Source organism: Pelophylax lessonae (genome assembly GCF_965119305.1).
Source record: "Pelophylax lessonae genome assembly, contig: HAP1_SCAFFOLD_280, whole genome shotgun sequence".
NCBI classification, from domain to species: Eukaryota; Metazoa; Chordata; class Amphibia; order Anura; family Ranidae; genus Pelophylax; species Pelophylax lessonae.
In genome coordinates this window covers 64,694-90,983 of record NW_028120062.1, presented here as the reverse complement: position 1 = coordinate 90,983, position 26,290 = coordinate 64,694, and the positions used below count along the sequence as shown (strand labels likewise).

At 51.1% G+C, this 26,290-nt stretch overlaps 2 protein-coding genes across 3 annotated transcripts in view; both read left to right on the top strand.

Annotated features, from left to right (window-relative positions):
- The window catches only part of CCDC142 (coiled-coil domain containing 142), a 50,949-nt gene extending 49,627 nt beyond the window's left edge, over positions 1 to 1,322 (top strand). For both annotated transcript variants that reach the window (XM_082276116.1, XM_082276115.1), the window contains exon 9: positions 809 to 1,322. In XM_082276116.1, the coding sequence (XP_082132242.1) occupies positions 809 to 1,035 (227 nt within the window). In that variant the 3' untranslated portion in view covers positions 1,036 to 1,322. The remainder of the gene's footprint in view (positions 1 to 808) is intronic.
- Positions 1,323 to 10,826: 9,504 nt separating this feature from the next.
- Positions 10,827 to 26,290, top strand: part of LOC309543661 (uncharacterized protein) — a 58,610-nt gene continuing 43,146 nt past the window's right edge. Inside the window, exon 1 of the mRNA XM_082276114.1 lies at positions 10,827 to 10,851. Within this exon, the coding sequence (XP_082132240.1) occupies positions 10,848 to 10,851 (4 nt within the window). The 5' untranslated portion in view covers positions 10,827 to 10,847. The remainder of the gene's footprint in view (positions 10,852 to 26,290) is intronic.

Here is a 26,290-nt window from a genome sequence, read left to right as displayed (position 1 = left end):
TAATCTTTCTTCCCTTCCCCCATTCTCCTGGTATCCCCACCCTCTTATCTTCCCTCCTATAAGTGTTGTTCATGTATTCTTCTGGTGTCTCCACCCTCTAATCTTCCCTCTTAGTCCCCACCCTCTAATCTTCCTTCCCTTCCCCCACTCTCCTGGTGTCCCCACCCTCTTATCTTTCCTCCTATGAGTGTTGTTTATGTATTCTTCTGGTGTCCCCACCCTCTTATCTTCCCTCCTATGAGTGTTGTTTATGTATTCTCCTGGTGTCTCCACCCTCTTATCTTCCCTCCTATGAGTGTTGTTCATGTATTCTTCTGGTGTCTCCACCCTCTAATCTTCCTTCCCTTCCCCCACTCTCCTGGTGTCCCCACCCTCTAATCTTCCTTCCCTTCCCCCATTCTCCTGGTGTCCCCACCCTCTTATCTTCCCTCCTATGAGTGTTGTTTATGTATTCTTCTGGTGTCTCCACCCTCTAATCTTCCCTCTTAGTCCCCACCCTCTAATCTTCCTTCCCTTCCCCCACTCTCCTGGTGTCCCCACCCTCTAATCTTCCTTCCCCCATTCTCCTGGTGTCCCCACCCTCTTATCTTCCCTCCTATGAGTGTTGTTCATGTATTCTTCTGGTGTCTCCACCCTCTTATCTTTCCTCCTATGAGTGTTGTTCATGTATTCTTCTGGTGTCTCCACCCTCTAATCTTCCTTCCCTTCCCCCATTCTCCTGGTATCCCCACCCTCTTATCTTCCCTCCTATGAGTGTTGTTCATGTATTCTGGTGTCTCCACCCTCTAATCTTCCCTCCCCTGCTCAGGTCCTCCTCTGTGCCGGGTGGCTGTGGACAGCATGTCGGACAGTCTGCAGAGTCTGGACAGCCTGGAAAGAAGAGTGTGGGACGGGGACGTCTCCAGACGCGTACCGCGACACAGCCATGATTCTTACCTGCCGCACAACCAGCGCCAGTGGCTTTCTCTACGTGTCCACAAGGCCTGGAATGGGCTGAGCCTGCCCTGGGAGGGCCGAGAAGTGTCAGAAGGATGAGGGGCCCCTTGAATGGTTCCTTCAAGATCTGGAATAGGCCGAGCCCACCTTGGGAGAGCCAAGTCGTGTCATGAAGGGCCCCTCGGGTGAGGTCCACTGATGGTGCCACAACCTCCGGGCAAGATGAAGGATGACACTTCCAATATTCTCAGAGTCACCCTGGGCCCAGACATTTCAAGTGCCAAGTAATCTTCTGCAAGTGGTAGCCACCCCTTTGCTGGGCCCAGGGACTGGTATACCACCTCCTAGCTGGCCTCCTCGCCCAGACATCGCTCACCACCCTGATCACACTCCTTCCTCCCCCATGCACAGGCAATGGCTCCACCTAGGCACAGGGATCGCCCTTTCAGCCTCCATTAACCTCCTCCCAGGTGGGTTAGTTTACACCCGCTGGGCCTGATATTCTGAGGAGAATATATATTTATTATATTTGATATTTATTTCATACAGAGATTTATTTTAATAAAGATTTGTAATATTAAACCCGCCTCCTCTTTTTTTTTTTTTTTTCTATGATGGTGATTTGTATCCCTCCTCAGGGAAGTTGTGTGCTTGGAGTTTGCAAGTGAGCCATTGCACACATTATGATTTTCATCTCTAGCAATATGGCCGATCGAAGGGTGGTGTCAGCAGTAAATGGGCCATACACACCAGATCTCAGAGGATCCATTACACTGGAGAGTCCAGAATCCTAATCAGAGAGATCCATACACGCCGGTCCACAGAGGATCCATTACCATGGAGAGCCCAGAATCCTCACGAGAGGTCCATACACACCGAACCCCAGAGGATCCATTACACTGGAGAGTCCAGAATCCTCATCAGAGAGATCCATACACACTGGACCTCAGAGGATCCATTACACACAGAATCATCATCAGAGAGGTCCATACACGTCGGTCCACAGAGGATCCATTACACTGGAGAGCCCAGAAATTTCATCAGAGAGATCCATACAGGCCAGTCCTCAGAGAGCCCAGCATCTTCATCAAAGAGGTCTGTGACGAGACCAATCTCGCCCCATTGCATTGGAGGAGCCTGGTTGCCCGCCTGCTGCCTTTGGACTATGGACCAGACTTTAAAAGACTTTGACTCCATGGCGATGTATTCGTGGGGTCTGAGTGCCATTCACCTAATAATGTGCACTCAGACCTGAGCTATCTGGGGATATGTAACATGTCTATGTTTAGTGTATAAAAAGTAACTTTATATATTTTAAAGCATAATACTGTATTTGGGTCCCCATGTGTGTAATGGAGTCTTGCCTCTATCCTGGAAGCTAAACCTAATTATATATTCCATTGTCTCCAGGATAGAGGTCGCTGTGAAAACTAGCTTTAGCTGCAGAGAGAGGGGGGGGGTGGTTTCCAGCAGCCCCCTCCTGAGGAATGTCTACTGATTAACTGAGTTGGTTGGGTCTGAAACTATTGATGAACATGTTAATGAGCAGACCTGAGCTATCTGGGGATGTTTTGCTTCTGTGAGTCTGTAATGTGATACATGTCTGCCTGTGTCACAGTCTTTCATTTGGTCCCCTAGGGGAGTGTCCACCAGGTGGGAGACCTGCATAAATACAGGGGCAGGTAGCCCTCAATAAACAGACCACTGCTTGACCTTCAACTCGGAGCTTTGTCTCGTTCTTGGGGGGATTCACTGTATGCTGTTGGAGACTGATTGCTAGGAGTGTAAGCTGATGTATGCTTTTCCTGTTCGTCTGCTAGCAGCTATTCGTGAGGTTCCAGGTTGGAGTGCTATTTTGTATCCAGTTCGGGAGTTTGATGTTCTGCAGTAGCTGTGCCTGTCTCTCAGAAAGGGGCATATCGCCTAAACGGATTTTAACCCCTTGTCTGCTGAAACGGTCCGTTACAAGGTCCATACACACCTGGCCTCCAGAGGATCCATTACACACAGAATCCTCATCAGAGAGATGTGCACACGCCGGTCCTCAGAGGATCCATTACACTGGGAAGTCCAGAATCCTCATCAGAGAGGTCCATACACACCTGACCTCCAGGGGATCCATTACACCTGGGAGTCCAGAACCATCATCGGAGAGATCCGTACACACCGGACCTCAGAGGATCCATTACACCGGAGAGTCCAGAACCATCATCGGAGAGATCCGTACACACCGGACCTCAGAGGATCCATTACACCGGAGAGTCCAGAACCATCATCAGAGAGATCTGGACCTCAAAGATCCATTACACCGGAGAGTCCAGAACTATCATCAGAGAGATCTGTACATGCTGGACCTCCAGAGGATCCATTACACCGGAGAGTCCAGAACTATCATCAGAGAGATCCGTACACACTGGACCTCAGAGGATCCATTACACCGGAGAGTCCAGAACCATCATCAGAGAGATCTGGACCTCAAAGATCCATTACACCGGAGAGTCCAGAACTATCATCAGAGAGATCTGTACATGCTGGACCTCCAGAGGATCCATTACACCGGAGAGTCCAGAATCCTCATCAGAGAGATCCGTACACACCGATCCTCAGAGGATCCATTACACCAGAGAGTCCAGAACCATCATCAGAGAGATCTGGACCTCAAAGATCCATTACACCGGAGAGTCCAGAACTATCATCAGAGAGATCTGTACATGCTGGACCTCAGAGGATCCATTACACCAGAGAGTCCAGAACTATCATCAGAGAGATCCGTACACACCGGACCTCAGAGGATCCATTACACCGGAGAGTCTAGAACTATCATCAGAGAGATCTATACAGACCGGACCTCAGAGGATCCATTACACTGGAGAGTCCAGAACTATCATCAGAGAGATCCGTACACACCGAACCTCAGAGGATCCATTACACCGGAGAGTCCAGAATCCTCATCAGAGAGATCTGTACACACACCGGACCTCAGAGGATCCATTAAACCAGAGAGTCCAGAACCATCATCAGAGAGATCTGTACACCCCGAACCTCAGAGGATCCATTACACCGGAGAGTCCAGAACCATCATCAGAGAGATCTGTACACGTTGGACCTCAGAGGATCCATTACACCGGAGAGTCCTGAACTATCATCAGAGAGATCCGTACACACCGAACCTCAGAGGATCCATTACACCGGAGAGTCAAGAACTATTATCAGAGAGATCTGTACACACCGAACCTCAGAGGATCCATTACACAGGAGAGTCCAGAATCCTCATCAGATAGATCCGTACACACCGGACCTCAGAGGATCCATTACACCGGAGAGTCCAGAACCATCATCCGAGAGATCTGTACACACCGAACCTCAGAGGATCCATTACACCGGATAGTCCAGAACCATCATCAGAGAGATCTGTACACCCCGAACCTCAGAGGATCCATTCCCCTGGAGAGTCCAGAACCATCATCCGAGAGATCTGTACACACCGGACTTCAGAGGATCCATTACACCGGAGAGTCCAGAATCCTCATCATATAGATCCGTACACACCGAACCTCAGAGGATCCATTACACCGGAGAGTCCAGAACTATCATCAGAGAGATCTGTACACACCGGACCTCAGAGGATCCATTACACCGGAGAGTCCATAACCATCATCAGAGAGATCTGTACACACCGGACCTCAGAGGATCCATTACACCGGAGAGTCCAGAACCATCATCAGAGAGATCCGTACACACCGGACCTCAGAGGATCCATTACACCGGAGAGTCCAGAACCATCATCAGAGAGATCCGTACACACGGACCTCAGAGGATCCATTACACCGGAGAGTCCAGAACTATCATCAGAGAGATCCGTACACACCGGACCTCAGAGGATCCATTACACCGGAGAGTCCAGAACTATCATCAGAGAGATCTGTACACACCGAACCTCAGAGGATCCATTACACCGAACCTCAGAGGATCCATTACACCGGAGAGTTTAGAACCATCATCAGAGAGATCTATACACACCGGACCTCAGAGGATCCATTACACCGGAGAGTCCGGAATCCTCATCAGAGAGATCTGTACACACCGGACCTCAGAGGATCCATTACATCGGAGAGTCCAGAACCCTCATCAGAGAGATCCGTACACACCGAACCTCAGAGGATCCATTACACCAGAGAGTCCAGAACCATCATCAGAGAGATCTGTACACACCGGACCTCAGAGGATCCATTACACCGGAGAGTCCAGAACCATCATCAGAGAGATCTGTACACACCGAACCTCAGAGGATCCATTACACCGGAGAGTCCAGAACCATCATCAGAGAGATCTGTACACACCGGACCTCAGAGGATCCATTACACCGGAGAGTCCAGAACCCTCATCAGAGAGATCCGTACACACCGGACCTCAGAGGATCCATTACACCGGAGAGTCCAGAATCCTCATCAGAGAGATCTGTACACACACCGGACCTCAGAGGATCCATTACACCGGAGAGTCCAGAACCATCATCAGAGAGATCCGTACACACCGGACCTCAGAGGATCCATTACACCGGAGAGTCCAGAACCATCATCAGAGAGATCTGTATACACCGGACCTCAGAGGATCCATTACACCGGAGAGTCCAGAACCATCATCAGAGAGATCCGTACACACCGAACCTCAGAGGATCCATTACACCGGAGAGTCCAGAACCCTCATCAGAGAGATCCGTACACACCGGACCTCAGAGGATCCATTACACCGGAGAGTCCAGAATCCTCATCAGAGAGATCTGTACACACACCGGACCTCAGAGGATCCATTACACCGGAGAGTCCAGAACCATCATCAGAGAGATCCGTACACACCGGACCTCAGAGGATCCATTACACCGGAGAGTCCAGAATCCTCATCAGATAGATCTGTACACACCGGACCTCAGAGGATCCATTACACCGGAGAGTCCGGAATCCTCATCAGAGAGATCTGTACACACCGAACCTCAGAGGATCCATTACACCGGAGAGTCCAGAACCATCATCAGAGAGATCCGTACACACCGGACCTCAGAGGATCCATTACACCGGAGAGTCCAGAATCCTCATCAGAGAGATCTGTACACACACCGGACCTCAGAGGATCCATTACACCGGAGAGTCCAGAACCATCATCAGAGAGATCCGTACACACCGGACCTCAGAGGATCCATTACACCGGAGAGTCCAGAATCCTCATCAGATAGATCTGTACACACCGGACCTCAGAGGATCCATTACACCGGAGAGTCCGGAATCCTCATCAGAGAGATCTGTACACACCGAACCTCAGAGGATCCATTACACCGGAGAGTCCAGAACCATCATCAGAGAGATCCGTACACACCGGACCTCAGAGGATCCATTACACCGGAGAGTCCAGAATCCTCATCAGAGAGATCTGTACACACACCGGACCTCAGAGGATCCATTACACCGGAGAGTCCAGAACCATCATCAGAGAGATCTGTACACACCGAACCTCAGAGGATCCATTACACCGGAGAGTCCAGAACCATCATCAGAGAGATCCGTACACACCGGACCTCAGAGGATCCATTACACCGGAGAGTCCAGAATCCTCATCAGAGAGATCTGTACACACACCGGACCTCAGAGGATCCATTACACCGGAGAGTCCAGAACCATCATCAGAGAGATCCGTAAACACCGGACCTCAGAGGATCCATTACACCGGAGAGTCCAGAATCCTCATCAGATAGATCTGTACACACCGGACCTCAGAGGATCCATTACACCGGAGAGTCCGGAATCCTCATCAGAGAGATCTGTACACACCGGACCTCAGAGGATCCATTACACCGGAGAGTCCAGAACCATCATCAGAGAGATCCGTACACACCGGACCTCAGAGGATCCATTACACCGGAGAGTCCAGAATCCTCATCTGATAGATCTGTACACACCGGACCTCAGAGGATCCATTACACCGGAGAGTCCGGAATCCTCATCAGAGAGATCTGTACACACCGGACCTCAGAGGATCCATTACACCGGAGAGTCCGGAATCCTCATCAGAGAGATCTGTACACACCGGACCTCAGAGGATCCATTACACCGGAGAGTCCAGAACCATCATCAGAGAGATCCGTACACACCGGACCTCAGAGGATCCATTACACCGGAGAGTCCAGAACCATCATCAGAGAGATCTGTACACACCGAACCTCAGAGGATCCATTACACCGGAGAGTCCGGAATCCTCATCAGAGAGATCCGTACACACCGGACCTCAGAGGATCCATTACACCGGAGAGTCCAGAATCCTCATCAGAGAGATCTGTACACACACCGGACCTCAGAGGATCCATTACACCGGAGAGTCCAGAACCATCATCAGAGAGATCCGTACACACCGGACCTCAGAGGATCCATTACACCGGAGAGTCCAGAACCATCATCAGAGAGATCCGTACACACCGAACCTCAGAGGATCCATTACACCGGAGAGTCCAGAACCATCATCAGATAGATCTGTACACACCGGACCTCAGAGGATCCATTACACCGGAGAGTCCGGAATCCTCATCAGAGAGATCTGTACACACCGGACCTCAGAGGATCCATTACACCGGAGAGTCCGGAATCCTCATCAGAGAGATCTGTACACACCGGACCTCAGAGGATCCATTACACCGGAGAGTCCGGAATCCTCATCAGAGAGATCTGTACACACCGGACCTCAGAGGATCCATTACACCGGAGAGTCCAGAACCATCATCAGAGAGATCCGTACACACCGGACCTCAGAGGATCCATTACACCGGAGAGTCCAGAACCATCATCAGAGAGATCTGTACACACCGAACCTCAGAGGATCCATTACACCGGAGAGTCCGGAATCCTCATCAGAGAGATCCGTACACACCGGACCTCAGAGGATCCATTACACCGGAGAGTCCAGAATCCTCATCAGAGAGATCTGTACACACACCGGACCTCAGAGGATCCATTACACCGGAGAGTCCAGAACCATCATCAGAGAGATCCGTACACACCGGACCTCAGAGGATCCATTACACCGGAGAGTCCAGAACCATCATCAGATAGATCTGTACACACCGGACCTCAGAGGATCCATTACACCGGAGAGTCCGGAATCCTCATCAGAGAGATCTGTACACACCGGACCTCAGAGGATCCATTACACCGGAGAGTCCGGAATCCTCATCAGAGAGATCTGTACACACCGGACCTCAGAGGATCCATTACACCGGAGAGTCCAGAACCATCATCAGAGAGATCCGTACACACCGGACCTCAGAGGATCCATTACACCGGAGAGTCCAGAACCATCATCAGAGAGATCTGTACACACCGAACCTCAGAGGATCCATTACACCGGAGAGTCCGGAATCCTCATCAGAGAGATCCGTACACACCGGACCTCAGAGGATCCATTACACCGGAGAGTCCAGAATCCTCATCAGAGAGATCTGTACACACACCGGACCTCAGAGGATCCATTACACCGGAGAGTCCAGAACCATCATCAGAGAGATCCGTACACACCGGACCTCAGAGGATCCATTACACCGGAGAGTCCAGAACCATCATCAGATAGATCTGTACACACCGGACCTCAGAGGATCCATTACACCGGAGAGTCCGGAATCCTCATCAGAGAGATCTGTACACACCGGACCTCAGAGGATCCATTACACCGGAGAGTCCGGAATCCTCATCAGAGAGATCTGTACACACCGGACCTCAGAGGATCCATTACACCGGAGAGTCCAGAACCATCATCAGAGAGATCCGTACACACCGAACCTCAGAGGATCCATTACACCGGAGAGTCCAGAACTATCATCAGAGAGATCCGTACACACCGGACCTCAGAGGATCCATTACACCGGAGAGTCCGGAATCCTCATCAGAGAGATCTGTACACACCGGACCTCAGAGGATCCATTACACCGGAGAGTCCAGAACCATCATCAGAGAGATCCGTACACACCGAACCTCAGAGGATCCATTACACCGGAGAGTCCAGAACTATCATCAGAGAGATCCGTACACACCGGACCTCAGAGGATCCATTACACCGGAGAGTCCAGAACTATCATCAGAGAGATCTGTACACACCGGACCTCAGAGGATCCATTACACGCTGGGCTCTACACTTTCTGCAGAACATTATTTTTCCCCCAGAATGTGGGGGGTTCATTGCTGGTCGGTGGATCTGAACTTTGTATGTTTTCTTCTACAAGGGGGGTTATGTTACATAAAATATTAGGGTCGGGGGATGGAAATTATGTCTTCTGATAGTACAGAGTGTGAGCTGTGTGCAGATATACAATGGAAGGTCCGGGTCCTACAGAACCTCCGAGGGACAGACCCAATCCTTCCTTCTCCACTCCAGAAGACACTTGGCCTGGCCATGCCTGAGTTCCCAACCCAACATGATGATCCCATCCCCCATATTACCCATGACCACTTATTAGAAAGGCAGAACACTCCTCCTTCCAGGTAAGGACACACCCCCCAGGTGATTGGCCAAATAGCCCCTCCCACATCCATAACTCTATATAGTCAGGAAGTATAAACTTTGTGACATCTTGGTTTGTTTTTATTCTTCTCTGATCTTTGGGAAGACAAATCCTAAAAGTTCTGCATGAAGGAAAAGCTCAGTCCTCCCACACAGAGATATCACATGTGACCAGCAGAGGGCCATGAGACCATAGAGAGGAGGAGAGAGATCTATATTCATCAATCACTGAGAGAGGAAATCTTCTATAATGAGAGCTGGAGGCCAAGGAACAACACATAGACTATACAAAGATGGAGGACTAACTGTAAGACTACAGAAAGATGGTGGACTGACTGAAAGACTACAGAAAGATGGCAGACTGACTGAAAGACTACAGAAAGATGGTGGACTGACTGAAAGACTACAGAAAGATGGCAGACTGACTGAAAGACTACAGAAAGATGGCAGACTGACTGAAAGACTACAGAAAGATGGCGGACTGACTGAAAGACTACAGAAAGATGGTGGACTGACTGAGAGACTATACAAAGATGGAGGACTAACTGTAAGACTACAGAAAGATGGTGGATTGACTGAAAGACTACAGAAAGATGTCAGACTGACTGAAAGACTACAGAAAGATGGCGGACTGACTGAAAGACTACAGAAAGATGTCAGACTGACTGAAAGACTACAGAAAGATGGCGGACTAACTGAAAGACTACAGAAAGATGGTGGACTGACTGAGAGACTATACAAAGATGGAGGACTAACTGAGAGACTACAGAAAGATGGCAGACTGACTGGAAGACTAAACAAAGATGGAGGACTGACTGAGAGACTACAGAAAGATGGCGGACTGACTGAAAGACTACAGAAAGATGTCAGACTGACTGAAAGACTACAGAAAGATGGCAGACTGACTGAAAGACTAAACAAAGATGGAGGACTGACTGAAAGACTACAGAAAGATGGCGGACTGACTGAGAGACTACAGAAAGATGGCGGACTGACTGAAAGACTACAGAAAGATGGCAGACTGCGAAAAAATAAAAGACTACAGATGAATAGGGAATTACTATAGAAGTATATAAAGAACGGCGGGTGACAAAATAATAGACTACACAATGATGGCGGACTGGGAGAATTACTATTCATGTCCGGGAAGATGGCGGCGGATGACGTGTACTTCCGGTCTGTGGATGGTATTTCCGGTGTACCCGGAAGTGATGTGAGAGGAGGAAGATGGCGGCGGTACATTGAGAAGCGGCATGGAGGAGGTGAGAGGGGGGAGGGTACAGAGATCGGACATTATATATATCACCCCTCCCCCATGTATATAATAATCTTCTCTTCTCCCTCCTCTATAGGATGATCGATGACCCGGCCTCAGGATGGGTGAGTGTCCGTCTCCCGGCAGTGGGCGGGGTCAGTGACTCCTCCTATAAATCATAATTCCAGTCTCTGGACATTTCCAGGGAACCTCCCACTCTGTAAAGTGTTAGTGTAGCCAAATCTACCAATAAATCTCCCCTCCCCCAGACTGACAGCGCTGTGCAGAGTCATATAAAGTACTGGAAGCCCCAGACTGGAGTAGAAGTAGTAAAGTATTCAACATTTTTTGTACTTAAGCCCTGGAAGATTTTACCCCCTTCCTGACCAGGGGGTATTTTGCGATTTTTTACTGCGTGACTTTAATGGACAATTGCGCGGTCGTGCGACGCTGTACCTAAACGAATTTGACGTTCTTTTTTCCCCACAAACAGAGCTTTCTTTTGGTGGTATTTGATCACCTGTGCGATTTTTACTTTTTGCGCTATAAACAAAAAAAGAGCGACAATTTTGCAAAAATAACAATATTTTTCACATTTTTTTATATGAAATTCCCCAAAAAAAAAAGTAAAAATCAAAATTTTTTAACATTTTTGGCCAATTTGTTTTATGCTACCTATGTTTGGTAAAAAAAATCGCAAAAAGCTTATTTTGATTGGTTTGCGCAAAAGTTATCGCTTTTACTAACAAAGGGAAAGATTTTTGTCATTTTTGTTGTTTTAATGAGTAATGGCGGCGATCTGCGATATATTTTGCGGGACTGCGACATTGCGGCGGACAGATCGGACCCTTGACTGACATTTTTGACACTTTTGGGGGTACCAGTGACATACTGTAAAAATTACACTGGCAGGGAAGGGGTTAACTGTATTGGAGAGGGAGGGGTTAAGTGTGTCCTAGGGGCGTGCTTCTAATTGTAGTGGGACAATGCTATTGGTGTAAAAACAGAGATCAATGATCCTACATAGTAGAACCGTCTGATCTCCATTTTTACACAGGGAAGAATGACAGGCGGCTTGTTTACATAAGCCGTCCGCCTTTCTCTCCCTCTACTGACGATCGTAGTGTGACCGGCGGACATCGGGGTCTGCCGGTCACACGCCCAGACTCCTCTGTGAACGAGCCGAGGTGGGCGCGCGCTCGCCCGCTATTGGCTCAATACCCGGTGACAGGCTAGCGACGTAGACCTACGTCACTCTGCCTGGCCGCAGTAAATATACTGTGCGCAGTCGGCAAGCGGTTAAAGCGGAGTTCCACCCTGGTTATACTTTTTTTACAGTCAGGGTCGGTACATTCCACAATGGATGCCTCTGATCTGTCCCGGGTTGCACTTACCTTTTAGAAGAAATATTTACCTTGAAAATGTATTGTCCAGCGCTGCCATCTCAGGTGTGGGCAGCTTGAAGCCAGCGCCATCCTCTTCTGTGTCCTCTTCCTTCTCCTTCGGTCCCACGATGCACTGCACCGGCCCCGCCGTCACTTCCGGGGCCGCAGCGTCATCCCTGCACAGTGGGCGTGCCCAGAAGCTGTTTAGCAAGGTATGACGGCGCCTGCACTGGAAGTGACGTCGGGGCCGGTGCAGGCGCATTGATTCCTGGGATGACGTTCATCTCCCAGGAATCATTGCAAAGCCAGGAAGTGAGGAATCGCCATGGCCGCCGAGGGGAGGAAGAGGAAGTAAGGTGAGGATATTATTTTCTCTACAAGGTAAGTAAAAAAAAAATTGCGATTATCCATTTGTTTTTCAGGTGACTACTCAAGTACTGACAGTAGAAGTAGAAGTACTGTGTTATGGAGTTATTAAAGAAAGAAGTCAAAGATTGATCATCATATTGTTATTATTTATTTTCCTATGCGCTGATAACAATGTTTTGAGCTTCATGAAACTTCCATCTACTGTTCTGGCAGTGGTAATTTTTATAATAGTAACGAGTAACTATGCAGCACAAAAATAAAATATCGGAGTAGAAGTATTGAAATCATAGACAAAATGTAGTGAAGTAAAAGTGGAAGTAGGAGAAAAAAATTCTCCTCCAGGAAAGTACAGATACCGCCTTTCCGTACTTAGTACAGTAGTGACGTTACCATACATCTCTGGAGCTGTGTCTCCTGTTCTCCTTCCTCCAGAGTGGGGGAGGGGAGGGGTAATACAGGGGGGGTGTTACTGATCAGTGACAGTGCTGTGTCTCCTGTTCTCCTTCCTCCAGAGTGGGGGAGGGGAGGGGTAATACAGGGGGGGTATTACTGATCAGTGACAGTGCTGTGTCTCCTGTTCTCCTTCCTCCAGAGTGGGGGGAGGGGGAGGGGTAATACAGGGGGGGGGGTATTACTGATCACTGACAGTGCTGTGTCTCCTGTTCTCCTTCCTCCAGAGTGGGGGAGGGGAGGGGTAATACAGGGGGGGTGTTACTGATCAGTGACAGTGCTGTGTCTCCTGTTCTCCTTCCTCCAGAGTGGGGGAGGGGAGGGGTAATACAGGGGGGGTGTTACTGATCAGTGACAGTGCTGTGTCTCCTGTTCTCCTTCCTCCAGAGTGGGGGAGGGGAGGGGTAATACAGGGGGGGTATTACTGATCACTGACAGTGCTGTGTCTCCTGTTCTCCTTCCTCCAGAGTGGGGGAGGGGAGGGGAGGGGTAATACAGGGGGGGTATTACTGATCACTGACAGTGCTGTGTCTCCTGTTCTCCTTCCTCCAGAGTGGGGGAGGGGAGGGGTAATACAGGGGGGGTGTTACTGATCAGTGACAGTGCTGTGTCTCCTGTTCTCCTTCCTCCAGAGTGGGGGAGGGGAGGGGTAATACAGGGGGGGTGTTACTGATCAGTGACAGTGCTGTGTCTCCTGTTCTCCTTCCTCCAGAGTGGGGGAGGGGAGGGGTAATACAGGGGGGGTATTACTGATCAGTGACAGTGCTGTGTCTCCTGTTCTCCTTCCTCCAGAGTGGGGGGAGGGGGAGGGGTAATACAGGGGGGGGGGGTATTACTGATCACTGACAGTGCTGTGTCTCCTGTTCTCCTTCCTCCAGAGTGGGGGAGGGGAGGGGTAATACAGGGGGGGTGTTACTGATCAGTGACAGTGCTGTGTCTCCTGTTCTCCTTCCTCCAGAGTGGGGGAGGGGAGGGGTAATACAGGGGGGGTGTTACTGATCAGTGACAGTGCTGTGTCTCCTGTTCTCCTTCCTCCAGAGTGGGGGAGGGGAGGGGTAATACAGGGGGGGTATTACTGATCACTGACAGTGCTGTGTCTCCTGTTCTCCTTCCTCCAGAGTGGGGGAGGGGAGGGGAGGGGTAATACAGGGGGGGTATTACTGATCACTGACAGTGCTGTGTCTCCTGTTCTCCTTCCTCCAGAGTGGGGGAGGGGAGGGGTAATACAGGGGGGGTGTTACTGATCAGTGACAGTGCTGTGTCTCCTGTTCTCCTTCCTCCAGAGTGGGGGAGGGGAGGGGTAATACAGGGGGGGTATTACTGATCACTGACAGTGCTGTGTCTCCTGTTCTCCTTCCTCCAGAGTGGGGGGAGGGGGAGGGGTAATACAGGGGGGGGGGTATTACTGATCACTGACAGTGCTGTGTCTCCTGTTCTCCTTCCTCCAGAGTGGGGGAGGGGAGGGGTAATACAGGGGGGGTGTTACTGATCAGTGACAGTGCTGTGTCTCCTGTTCTCCTTCCTCCAGAGTGGGGGAGGGGAGGGGTAATACAGGGGGGGTGTTACTGATCAGTGACAGTGCTGTGTCTCCTGTTCTCCTTCCTCCAGAGTGGGGGAGGGGAGGGGTAATACAGGGGGGGTGTTACTGATCAGTGACAGTGCTGTGTCTCCTGTTCTCCTTCCTCCAGAGTGGGGGAGGGGAGGGGTAATACAGGGGGGGTATTACTGATCACTGACAGTGCTGTGTCTCCTGTTCTCCTTCCTCCAGAGTGGGGGAGGGGAGGGGTAATACAGGGGGGGTATTACTGATCACTGACAGTGCTGTGTCTCCTGTTCTCCTTCCTCCAGAGTGGGGGAGGGGAGGGGTAATACAGGGGGGGTGTTACTGATCAGTGACAGTGCTGTGTCTCCTGTTCTCCTCCCTCCAGAGTGGGGGGAGGGGAGGGGTAATACAGGGGGGGTGTTACTGATCAGTGACAGTGCTGTGTCTCCTGTTCTCCTTCCTCCAGAGTGGGGGGAGGGGAGGGGTAATACAGGGGGGGTATTACTGATCACTGACAGTGCTGTGTCTCCTGTTCTCCCTCCAGAGTGGGGGAGGGGAGGGGTAATACAGGGGGGGGGTATTACTGATCACTGACAGTGCTGTGTCTCCTGTTCTCCCTCCAGAGTGGGGGAGGGGAGGGGTAATACAGGGGGGGTGTTACTGATCAGTGACAGTGCTTATATTAGAGAGGTTGGGAAATTCCTCTCTCAGCTCCCCCGGCCCCTCTAGGTCCCCCGGTGTATATTAGGGGGGAGGGGTGACCAAGGAAATGATGGACACAGAGAATATGATTGGATTACCTCACATGGGACAGTAATGTTTATCAACAACATCTCTCAATAAATCTATGATAGAATAATTCCACCAATCAGAATCGTGTTTGGGGGTCCTCAGGCCATGAAAAAGTGGGGACTTTAAGGGCAAAGTAAGAAGAAATAAACTGGGAAATAAAGCGTTTGTATCCCGGTATATATATATATACACACAGTAGAATAGATAGTTGTGAGGGGCTATAGACCTCTAGTGAAAGGAAGTGATTTAGTTCAGAAATAGTGACAGGTGTGAAAGTCGTGACTTTTTTGGGAAACTTCTCTATCAGAGTTTCTCCTGCGTTTGCGTCCCAACGCGTTTTGGCTCTCAGTTGAGCCGTTTTCTGGTAGTTTCTGGAATAGTCATATAGATAATTTCAGTTAGTAGTCTAATAGTAAATACCTCCGATATGAAAAGGAGAATTCTGATCCATCCATTATTTTCCTGCCATGTGTGGTGATGTTGATCCGAGCCGTGTTAGGATAGAAAGTCTTTGTTCCGATGATTTGGTGGGGAGGATTTACGGTTTTTGCTGATATTGAGGGCCGCCACCGGTCCAATCTTTACTTAACCACTTCACCACCGGAGGATTTTGCTGTCTTACGTCCAGGCCACTTTTTGCGATTCGGCACTGTGCGAATTTAACTGACAATTGCGCGGTCGTGCGACGCTGTACTCAAACAGAGATTTCTTTTGGTGGTGTTTGATCCCCTGTGCGATTTTTACTTTTTGCGCTATAAACAAAAAAAGAGCGACAATTCTGAAAAAATAACAATTTCTCTTACGTCCTCTGACAGTCGCCGCCCCTTCCAAGTCTTCACCAATGGGTATTGACCTTTGCTCCATAGGAGTAGCTAGGCAACAAGAATTGTTAATACAAAGCTTTTAGCATAGACACACCCCTAGGGGCGGTCCCCTCAGTCAATACCTCCCTGCACCAGCATTCCCAACCCAGTTTCTTTGCCTAGCTTAGGAGTAGCTGGCTTTCCTGGGCTGGGGCTTCAGTCTCAGCCTTCTACCCTTTATTTGATTTTATTTGAAGTATTTTTCTCTTTTCCTTACTAGCTGTTATTTTGTCAGCCTTAGTTTAGGGATCTTCTGATGAAGATTCGTCATGCGGAGCTGGGTCTCGGACTGGCCGCCCTGCATCCCAGGACTGAGAGCCAGATGGATCCCCAGCCTGCCATCGAGCGTTCAGCTTAGGTTTTACCCTGACATATTGAACGACCCATCCCTGTTCGCTGCATGGATGCTGCCTGTGAGGTGGCTACCTCACTGGACGCCATTCTGCGGTCTATGGCTGCGGTTCACAAGCGTCCTGGCTGCAGCACTCCCTGTCTGCCCTGATAGCGGTTTGTCGCTGGAGACGGCTCCCCACGCCATCTGGTACGGTAAGCACCTTCTGTGTGGGGACCTTCTGTGTGGGTGTCAGTCTGTGACTGTGTATTACCCCCCATGTCTGTGTAACTGCAGGCTCCCTGTCAGATCCCTGTGTGGCTGCACTGCCTGTGGGCTGCGAAGGGGGGGGGGGGGGCATCCTGCTCTGCTGTTTATTATGCTCTGGGTGCAGTTTGAGTGCAGACGTGTGTGTGTGCGGTGATCGCTGCGGCGATCCGCCATTTTTATTTGACTATATACTGTGACCGGCCCTATCTTAATGCAGCGCCGTGTTTTGGCACCATTCGCCGCCATTTTGGCGGGCGATACTGCTCATGCGCATGGCGGCGCCATTTTATTGTAGCCCTTTTCCCTCTGCCAAGCGGCCATTTTGCCGGAGCCTTCCATAGGCTATATCAGTCAGCCAGCATTGCATCACTTCCTCTTTCCCCGGGAACAGCGATCGGTGGCAGCAGCCTGTTTGTGCTCTCTCCGGGTTTTTACCTTCTTGTCCTGTCATTCCTTGCTCAGTGTTGTCTATCCCTGCGGGGTCGGTGCATACAGCAGTGTGCGGTGGGCTGCGCTCGCCATGGTTTTAAAGAGGTTGTACACCGAGATTTTTTTTTTCCTCTTCTTTAAATCCTGAAAGAGAAACCCATAATGAGCTAGTATGCATTGCATACTAGCTCATTATGAAATACTTACCTTAGAACGAGCCCCCGCCGTGCCGTCCGCTTACCTGTATGACGGGCGACATGTATAGTCGCCCGTCTTCCGGGATCGCGGCATCCGGCCATCTGATTGGCCGGAGCCGCGGTGACGTCACTCCCGCGCACGCGCGCGGGAGCCGACGGTCACGGCACGGGGCTCTGAAGGAACGGCACGATCTGCCGTTCCTTCAGAGCGCATGCGCCAGTGACGTCACTGGCTGCATTAAAGGTAAATATCTCCTAAACGGTACATGTTTAGGAGATATTTACAGTACCTATAGGGGAGCCTTAATATAGGATCATCTATAGGTACAACTTCCTGAGGAGGGTTTACTTCCTCTTTAAAGGGCCAGTACCTTTATTACTTTTCTGTACTGGGGCATGGATTCTCAGGATAGCAAGTTTCCCCCCGCCCTGATGGGGGACCAGGGGGCTGCTGCACCCCGCGATGGGGCCGATCTGACCGCTGTAGTGGCTTCCTTGGTGTCTCAGGTGCAGATGCTGCTGGCTGAACGATCCGCAAAAAGGGGCAGTTTATCCATTTCCTCTGATTCAGAGGGCGATGTGGCTGCTGTGGCTGGCGTACCCTTCTCAGGGTCTCGCTCATCTTTGGACCTTGCGGGGTCTGAGGGAGAGCCTGAGGTGCAGGGGGTTGATGTTTCTCCCCCTGGCTCGCCTGAAGAGCTTGCACTCATGAATGAGCTGATTGCTTCCATAAAGGACACCTTGCACTTGGAGGATGAGCCTACTCCTCCTGCGAGGATGTCTGCTTTCGGAACGCAGAGGGCTTGCAAATCAGCGCAGGTTTTTCCCTGTCCTGATGAATTTCACCATACGGTTACTGAACAGTGCCGCAATTTAAAGAAGCCCTTTACAGTGCCTAATAAGTTTAAATTGCTTTATCCGTTTGCGCCTGCCACCGACGAGCGTTGGTGTGTGGCGCCTCAGGTGGATCACGCGGTGGCCATTTTGAACAAAGCCACTGCGGTGCCTTCTGAGGATACCCCGGTTTTCCCAGACCCTACGGACAGGAGGTTGGAGTCTCTTGCCCGTCATGCCTATATGGTGGCTGGTTCTATGCTGAAGCCTATTTTTGCTTCCTTTATGGCAGCACAGGCTGTTGCTGATTGGACCAAGATGCTCAGGCGCACCTTGGCGGCTGATTCCGCTCCGCCTACCACGTTGGCTATGGTGGACCAGATCCATCAGGGTGTCATGTACTTGTGTGATGCGGACTTGAATTTAGCTCCCTTGGCTGCACGCCTGTCCAGCGTGGCGGTACTGAACCGTCGTCTGATTTGGCTGAAGAATTGGTCGGTCGACCAATCTTCTCGCAAGACGCTGGCGGATTTTCCTTACGCGGGATCTCGCCTTTTTGGCGAGGCTTTGGATACCCTGATAAAAGGGGTTACGGGGGGCAAGAGTACTCTCCTGCCCCAGTCTTCCAAGCATAAGTCTTTCCATGGAAAGCGGACTTCCTCGTCTAGGCCCTCTCAGGGGTCCTTTCGTGCCTTTCGGTCGCAGTCCAAGGGCAAGCCCTTCAAAGGCCAAGGCTCCCAGAAGAAGCCGTGGGCAGGGAAGCAGAAGTCCGGCCAGTCTGGTTCAACTTCCCATACCACTTCCGCCTGAAGGGGCGCCCTCACCCGTTTCTGGGGTGGGGGGATGTCTGCACGGTTTCCTACAACCTTGGCTGGCCCGCGTTCGGGACAGGTGGGTTCAGGAAATCGTTCGATCTGGTTACAAGATCGAATTTCTCTCTCGGCCGGCGGACAGATTTTTCCCTTCAAATCTTCAGCTGTCTCCGGAGCGCTTGTGGGATTTGCACCTGGCGGTGCGGGACCTGCGGGCCCAGGGGGTGGTGGTCCCGGTGCCTCATCGGGACAGATTTCAGGGGTTTTACTCCAATCTGTTCACTGTGCCCAGAAAGGAGGGCAAAGTGCGTCCAATTCTGGACTTGAAAGCTCTGAACCGCTTTGTGCAGGTTCGCAAGTTCCGCATGGAATTCCTGCGCTCAGTGGTGGCTGCCCTGAGTCCGGGGGAGTTCATGGCCTCCATCGATCTGAAGGATGCGTACCTACACATCCCCATTTTCGAGGGTCACCAGAGGTACCTTCGATTCGCCATTGCGGAGGATCATTACCAATTCGTGGCGTTACCTTTCGGTCTCGCTTCGGCTCCGCGGGTTTTTACCAAAGTGCTGGCGCCGGTTCTGGCCCTGTTGCGAGCACAGGGCATTGCTGTCTTGGGGTATCTGGACGATATCCTGATAAGGTCAAACGCCAGTCAGAGTCTGGTGACCGATCTGTCCACCACGATGCAGACTCTGCAGGAGTTCGGTTGGACCATAAACATCCGAAGTCGACTCTGTGTCCTTCGGTTCGCCTTCCCTATCTGGGAATGATTCTGGACTCTGTCCAAGCGAAGGTCTTCCTGCCGGAGGACAAACTCCGGACTCTTCAGGACGAGGTCAGGTCCCTCAGGGACAACCGACACTCGTCTCTCCGGACATGCATGAGATGTCTAGGTCTAATGGTTTCGTCTTTCGAGGCGATACCTTTTGCCCAGTTTCACACGCGGGGTCTCCAGGCGGAGATTCTGACCGAGTGGGACGGGCGGCCGCAATCCCTGGATCTACGGATCTCGTTGAGCCAAGACGCCAGAAGGGGTCTTCTGTGGTGGCTCCAGTCCCCGGCGGTGTCGGGGGGCAAGTCTTTTAGTCCATTGTCATGGACGGTGCTCACCACGGATGCCAGCCTGTCGGGCTGGGGTGGTGTTCTGGGCGTCTGTCTCTCCCGATCAACATTCTGGAATTAAGGGCAATAAAGCTTTGCCTTCTTCGATGGACGGACCGGCTTCGGGGCCGTCCGGTTCGGGTTCAGACGGACAATGCCACCGCGGTGGCTTACATCAACCACCAAGGGGGCACCAGGAGTGCCCGAGCGGCTCGGGAAGTAGCCGACATCCTGTCTTGGGCCGAGACGCACGTCCCGGCGATAACGGCAGTTCACATTCCGGGGGTGGAGAACTGGCAGGCGGATTATCTGAGTCGCCAGACCCTGGACCAGGGAGAATGGTCCCTTCACCCAGATGTCTTCCAGATGTTGTGCGCGAAGTGGGGTTCCCCAGATGTGGACCTGTTCGCGTCTCGTCTGAACAACAAGGTGGAAAGGTTCGTGGCAAGGACGCGCGATCCTTGGGCAGACGCCTCAGACGCGTTAGTGGCGCCCTGGCATCAGTATCGTCTGATGTATGCCTTTCCACCGATTCAGCTGCTGTCCAGGCTTCTTCGCAGGTTAGCCTCGGAACCGCACACAGTGATTCTGGTAGCGCCGGACTGGCCTCCCCGGTCCTGGTACGCGGATCTCGTAAATCTGGCAGTCGACGCTCCGTGGCGTCTGCCACTTCGGAAAGATCTCCTGTCTCAAGGGCCGATATTCCATCCTGCTTTACAGTCGCTGGCTTTAACGGCCTGGCTGTTGAAAGCCAGGTCCTGAAGGATAGGGGTCTTTCCCCTGAGGTCATTCCCACTTTGATCAAGGCCAGGAAAGCCTCTTCGGGTAAAATTTACTACCTTACTTGGAAAGCATACTTTGCCTGGTGTGAGTCCAGGGGGTATTCCCCTCGCTCATACTCGGTTTCGAGAGTGTTGGCTTTCCTCCAAACTGGAGTGGACCAGCGTTTGGCGTTGGCCACAATTAAGGGTCAGATTTCTGCACTGGCCGTTCTCTTTCAATGCCCTGTGGCGTCAAATTCATTGGTTAGCACCTTTGTTCAGGGGGTGGGACACTTGGCCCCTCCTAGGAGGGACCCTATACCTCCATGGGACTTGACCTTGGTTCTGTCCGTGTTGCAACAGGCTCCCTTTGAAAAGATCAGTGAGATCTCGTTGTCTCTGTTGTCCAAGAAGGTTGCCTTTTTGGTGGCGATCACTTCGGCTCACAGGGTGTCGGAGCTGGCAGCTTTGTCCTGCAATTCTCCCTACCTGGTGGTCCACAAGGATAAGGTGGTCCTGCGGCCTAACCCATCTTTTCTTCCGAAAAGGATATCGGATTTTCACCTGAATGAGGACATTGTCTTGCCTTCGCTCTGCGCGAAGCCTAAGCATGCGAAGGAGGTTGCCTTACATTCCTTGGATGTTGTCCGGGCGATCAGAGTTTACCTGTCGTCCACTTAAGTCTTTTCGCAAGTCAGATTCTCTCTTTGTCCTTCCTGAGGGACCTCGGAAGGGCATGGCGGCGTCGGCTGCGACTATCGCCAAATGGATCAGACAGATCATTGAACAAGCCTATGCCTTGAAGGGGAAGGTTCCTCCCTTCCCTGTGAAGGCGCACTCTACCAGGTCTTTGAGTACGTCTTGGGCTTTCCGGCATCAAGCTTCTGTGGCCCAGGTGTGTAAGGCGGCGACTTGGTCGTCCATTCACACCTTCTCAAAATTCTATAAGGTGGATGTTCAGGCATCGGCCGATGCCTCCTTTGGCCGTAAAGTTCTCAGTGCGGCAGTCTCCTAGGGACCCTTGTTTTCATGGGCCCTTGGTTGTTGGGGTGTTTTACCGATGGGTTACTTGTTTTTCCTGGGTTGTTGCTCCTGTTGAGCACGTTTTTCCTGTTGCCCAGTTGGTTCTCTTACTATGGTAAGGTTCCTTTCTCTGATGTGGGTACTGCGTTGCCTTTCTACGGTTGCGTCTCCCACCCCCTCATGTCTACACTGCTTTGGGACGTCCCATTGGTGACGAATTGGGAAGGGGCGGCAACTGTCGGAGGACGTAAGAGAAAACTGAATTTCTCTAGCGCTCATTGACAGACGTAGTCCTCGGTGATACAGCACCTTCGGGTTATGTTGCCTCCACAGGAGCAGGACTAGACAGGAAATTAAAAAGCTCTGGCCACACCCTAGGGGCAGTCCCAGAGGGTATATCCTCTCTCTCTCTGCCTCAGCAAATCAGTTATTTTCTGTCTAGTTAGGAGTAAGGACCTAGATACCTTGGTCTTAAAGGATACCTTGGTCTTCTTAAAGGATTTTTTAGACAGCTTTTTTTCTCCAGTGTTCCTGTGAGATCTTCAAGCAAGAAAGCTGAACTGGGCGACGGGCTGGATGTTGAGATCCGGTGGTCACCCCAGTTCAGCCTACGAGCGCGTGCAGGCCATAGCTCCGCGCTGGGTCGGCCGCGACAAAGTCCCATTAAAGGACTGTCCACGCGAGTTAAACGTCTCGCTGAAACGCCAAAGACCATGAGTCACGGCGTCCATATCGGTCGACAGCCCTCCCGCCCCGGTGGAGAGGGGTACTGTCAGGAGTTGGCGCCCGCCTGGTTCCGGTATGGTGAGTAGTATGTTCCCCCTTTTCCCCTGACGGGTCTTGTGGTGAACGCGGGCCCCTCTCTGTATGGTAAGATAGAGTCTCCCTCTATCCTATAAATGACACAGATCCTCCTACTTTGAGTGTGATTTTATGTGCAAAAAGCCAGGAGGCTTGGTTTGGGAGCTAACAATCTAATTGTATACATGTTAAAAAGATTGTAATCAGTGGCATTCTGGGAATCTTACGGTGATAAGAATAAGCTACCTACCAGTCAGAAGCCACGGACATGTAGACTGCCTTCCTAATCAGATCTCCAGCTATAAGCAGGCCTCCCGAACGGCCATGCGGTCCGCCAGGGCCGGTACCGCCAACCACGCCATATCCCCATGCAGAGAGAGTGTTGTGTGCCCTGCAGCACACCGCTATTCAGTACAGGCCGCCGCCATTTTTTTTGCTGGATCGCACGAGCCGCCATTTTGGCGTAGCCTCGTGTCTCCAGCATGGGGGCGGCCATGTTTGAGGTGATCCAAACACCTCGTGGAGCTAGGGGAGGCGTCGGAAGGCGTGCAGAGGGGCGGAGCCGCCTCCTTTCTTCCTGGGCAGCCAGCCAAAAGACTTCCTATTTGTCAAGACAGCGCTGTAACCTGTTGCAGTTAAACTCTGAGCATCAAGTGGTGAGCCTGGGGGTCTATCTCTCTCTCTCTCTCTCGATCGATAGGGATCCCTAGCAGGTAACACTAAGGGGCTTTTTGTGGCGCTGGGGGTCTGGAAAAAAAAAAAAAGTTTTTTTATTTTTGAATTATATTATCCAGGAAGTGACTGGAATTATCATGGACCCTGCCACACATATTCCCCCACCTGTTTCCCTCGAGGGGGCCACGGGACCCGCCGGTGCACAGAGTGTAGAGTCATTTACAGCAATTTTGGAGTCTATGGTGGCTCGGGTGGAGGCGGCCTGTCAGGGACGGGGGTCAAGGAAGCGACCCCCGCCTACCCCTATACTATCTGACACCTCTGACTCTGATTCAGAGATGGTCACTGCAGTTGCAGGTTCCTCTGCAAAGGCTGTTATCCCAGGTAAAGCCCCCTCAGACAGTGAGGAGGACGCTTCTTCTCCTGCTATAATTCAGGAAGAAGCATTGGTGGACGCACTAGTTGTGGCAGTGCAGGAAACCTTAAAACTTGAGGCTTTACCGGCAGAGGCAACTGATACAGAGATTCCTTTTGGTACTAATAAAGCCATCAAAACGGTGAAGGTTTTTCCTGTACCTAAATGTTTCGGTAATCAGATTAAAGGAGAATGGGAGCATTCTAAGCGTACCTTTACTATTTCCAAGCGTATTGCTAGACGCTATCCGTTTGAGGAATCCATCATTAAGAAATGGACGGTACCACCAGTGGTGGATCCACCTATTTCCAGGCTCAATAAAGCCACGGTTATCCCAGTGGAGGACACTTCGTCCTTTAAGGATCCGGTGGATCGAAAGATGGAAGCAGAGTCCCGCACCATCTTCTCTCTGATAGGGTCAGCTTTTAGACCAGTAATTGTTATTGGTCTAGTTTCCCAGACACTTACGGAATGGGCGAAAATGGTACGCCAAGACCTTAGGGGAAAAGATATTCCCCAGGAGACATCTGATCTGATGGAACAGATTATACAAGGGCTACAGTTTATCTGTGACGCAGCCTTGGACACTACTCCCTTATTAGGGCATGCATCTATGTCAGCGGTGATCCTCAGACGTGTGCTGTGGTTAAAATGCTGGTCAGCTGACCTAGGTTCCAAAAAGACCTTGACGAATCTCCCCTTTCAGGGGAATCGTCTATTTGGGGCCAACCTAGATGAAATCATTAAGGATGCCACTGGGGGCAAGAGCACTTTTTTGCCACAGGCTGCTAAAGTTAAGGGACCTCGCAACAAGCGAGGACCTTTCTTTACCGCCCATAAAGGGCGCCCGGCTGGAACAAGCGGGAAAGGCAAGACTCCTCCAGGAGGGTTCAAGAAGGGCTGGTCGGACAAACAGAGGACCAACTCAGCCAAACCCGAAGCAAAGGATTACACAGCCTGAAGGTGCGCCCCCACCCGGTTTCAGGTAGGGGGGACGTTTTCACCGGTATTCAGGACATTAGATCGAGCATCAACCACTACTACCGGTGCGATTCTTCCCTTCCAACATTTAAGTACTACAGGGAGCGGTAGTTACCGTTCCCTGAATAGATCTTTTCTTTTACCTTTTCCTAAGATTAGTCCCTATACCTCACAGGAATCGGATCTGGTTGACCAGATAGGCCAAGTAGCCTCTAGTCGGGTGACTTCGGTCCCTGAGGTTCAACCAGAAAAGATCACCCTTCCTGATAGGAATCAGGTATCTGATAAATGTGTGGGAACAGAAAACGACCAGACTTTCTCGGATGGTCGGGGCCAGATACCTCTAGGGACGCCTGGTTCAGATCCAATCAGCGCCAGTGGTCCTAGAAATTCTAGGCTGGCCTCCTCAAGCCGGCCTGGCCGACTTGGACATGTTAGTCGTAGACGTTCCCTGGGAACTTTGTCTCAGGGAGTGTCTGTGGTCTCAAGGACCAATTTACCATCATGCTTTACAGTCGCTGGTTTTAATGGCCTGGCCATTGAGACCCAAGTACTGAAGGACAGAGGTTTGTCAGCTTCAGTCATTCCTACCCTTATTAAAGCAAGGAAAGCGACTTCCAGCAAGGTCTATTATCACACATGGAAGACTTATATTGCGTGGTGCGAGTCTTTAGGATTTCCTCCACGTACCTATTCGGTGACTCGAATATTGGCCTTTTTGCAACAAGGGGTTGAGCAGAAGCTAGCCTTGAGCACTATCAAGGGTCAAGTTTCAGCATTAGCAATCTTCTTTCAGAAGCCTTTAGCGACCAAGTCCTTGGTGCGGAATTTCATCCAGGGGGTGCGGCACCTGGCTCCACCAGTCCGCGTGCCCTTACCGCCCTGGGATCTTTAATTTAGTTTTGTCGGTTCTACAGAAACCTCCCTTTGAAAACATCAGGGAGATTCCCTTGCTTACTTTATCCCAGAAGGTGGCCTTCTTGGTGGCTATTACTTCTGCTCGCAGGGTGTCAGAACTGGCTGCATTATCATGCCAGTCCCCATACCTAGTGATTCATAGGGATAAGGTAGTACTTCATCCTAAGCCATCTTTTCTTCCTAAGGTGGTTTCAGATTTTCATCTGAATGAAGATATTGTACTACCTTCGTTGTGTCCTCAGCCCAAGCATCATCGGGAACATGCGTTGCATTCCTTGGATGTGGTTCGGGCAATCAGGGTATACCTGAAAGCTACGGAATCATTCCGTAAGACGGATTCACTTTTTGTGATCACGGATGGCCCCAGAAAGGGGTTGCCTGCATCTGCCGCGACCATTGCCAAATGGATTAGACAGACGGTGGTACAGGCTTATTCTATTAAGGGTCAGAGTCCTCCGTTCCCTGTTAGGGCGCACTCCACTCGAGCGCTCAGTACTTCCTGGGCCTTTCGCCATCAGGCGTCAGTGGTCCAGGTATGTAAGGCGGCCACTTGGTCGTCGGTACATACCTTTACAAAATTCTATAAAATTGATGTGACGGCATCGGCGGATGCC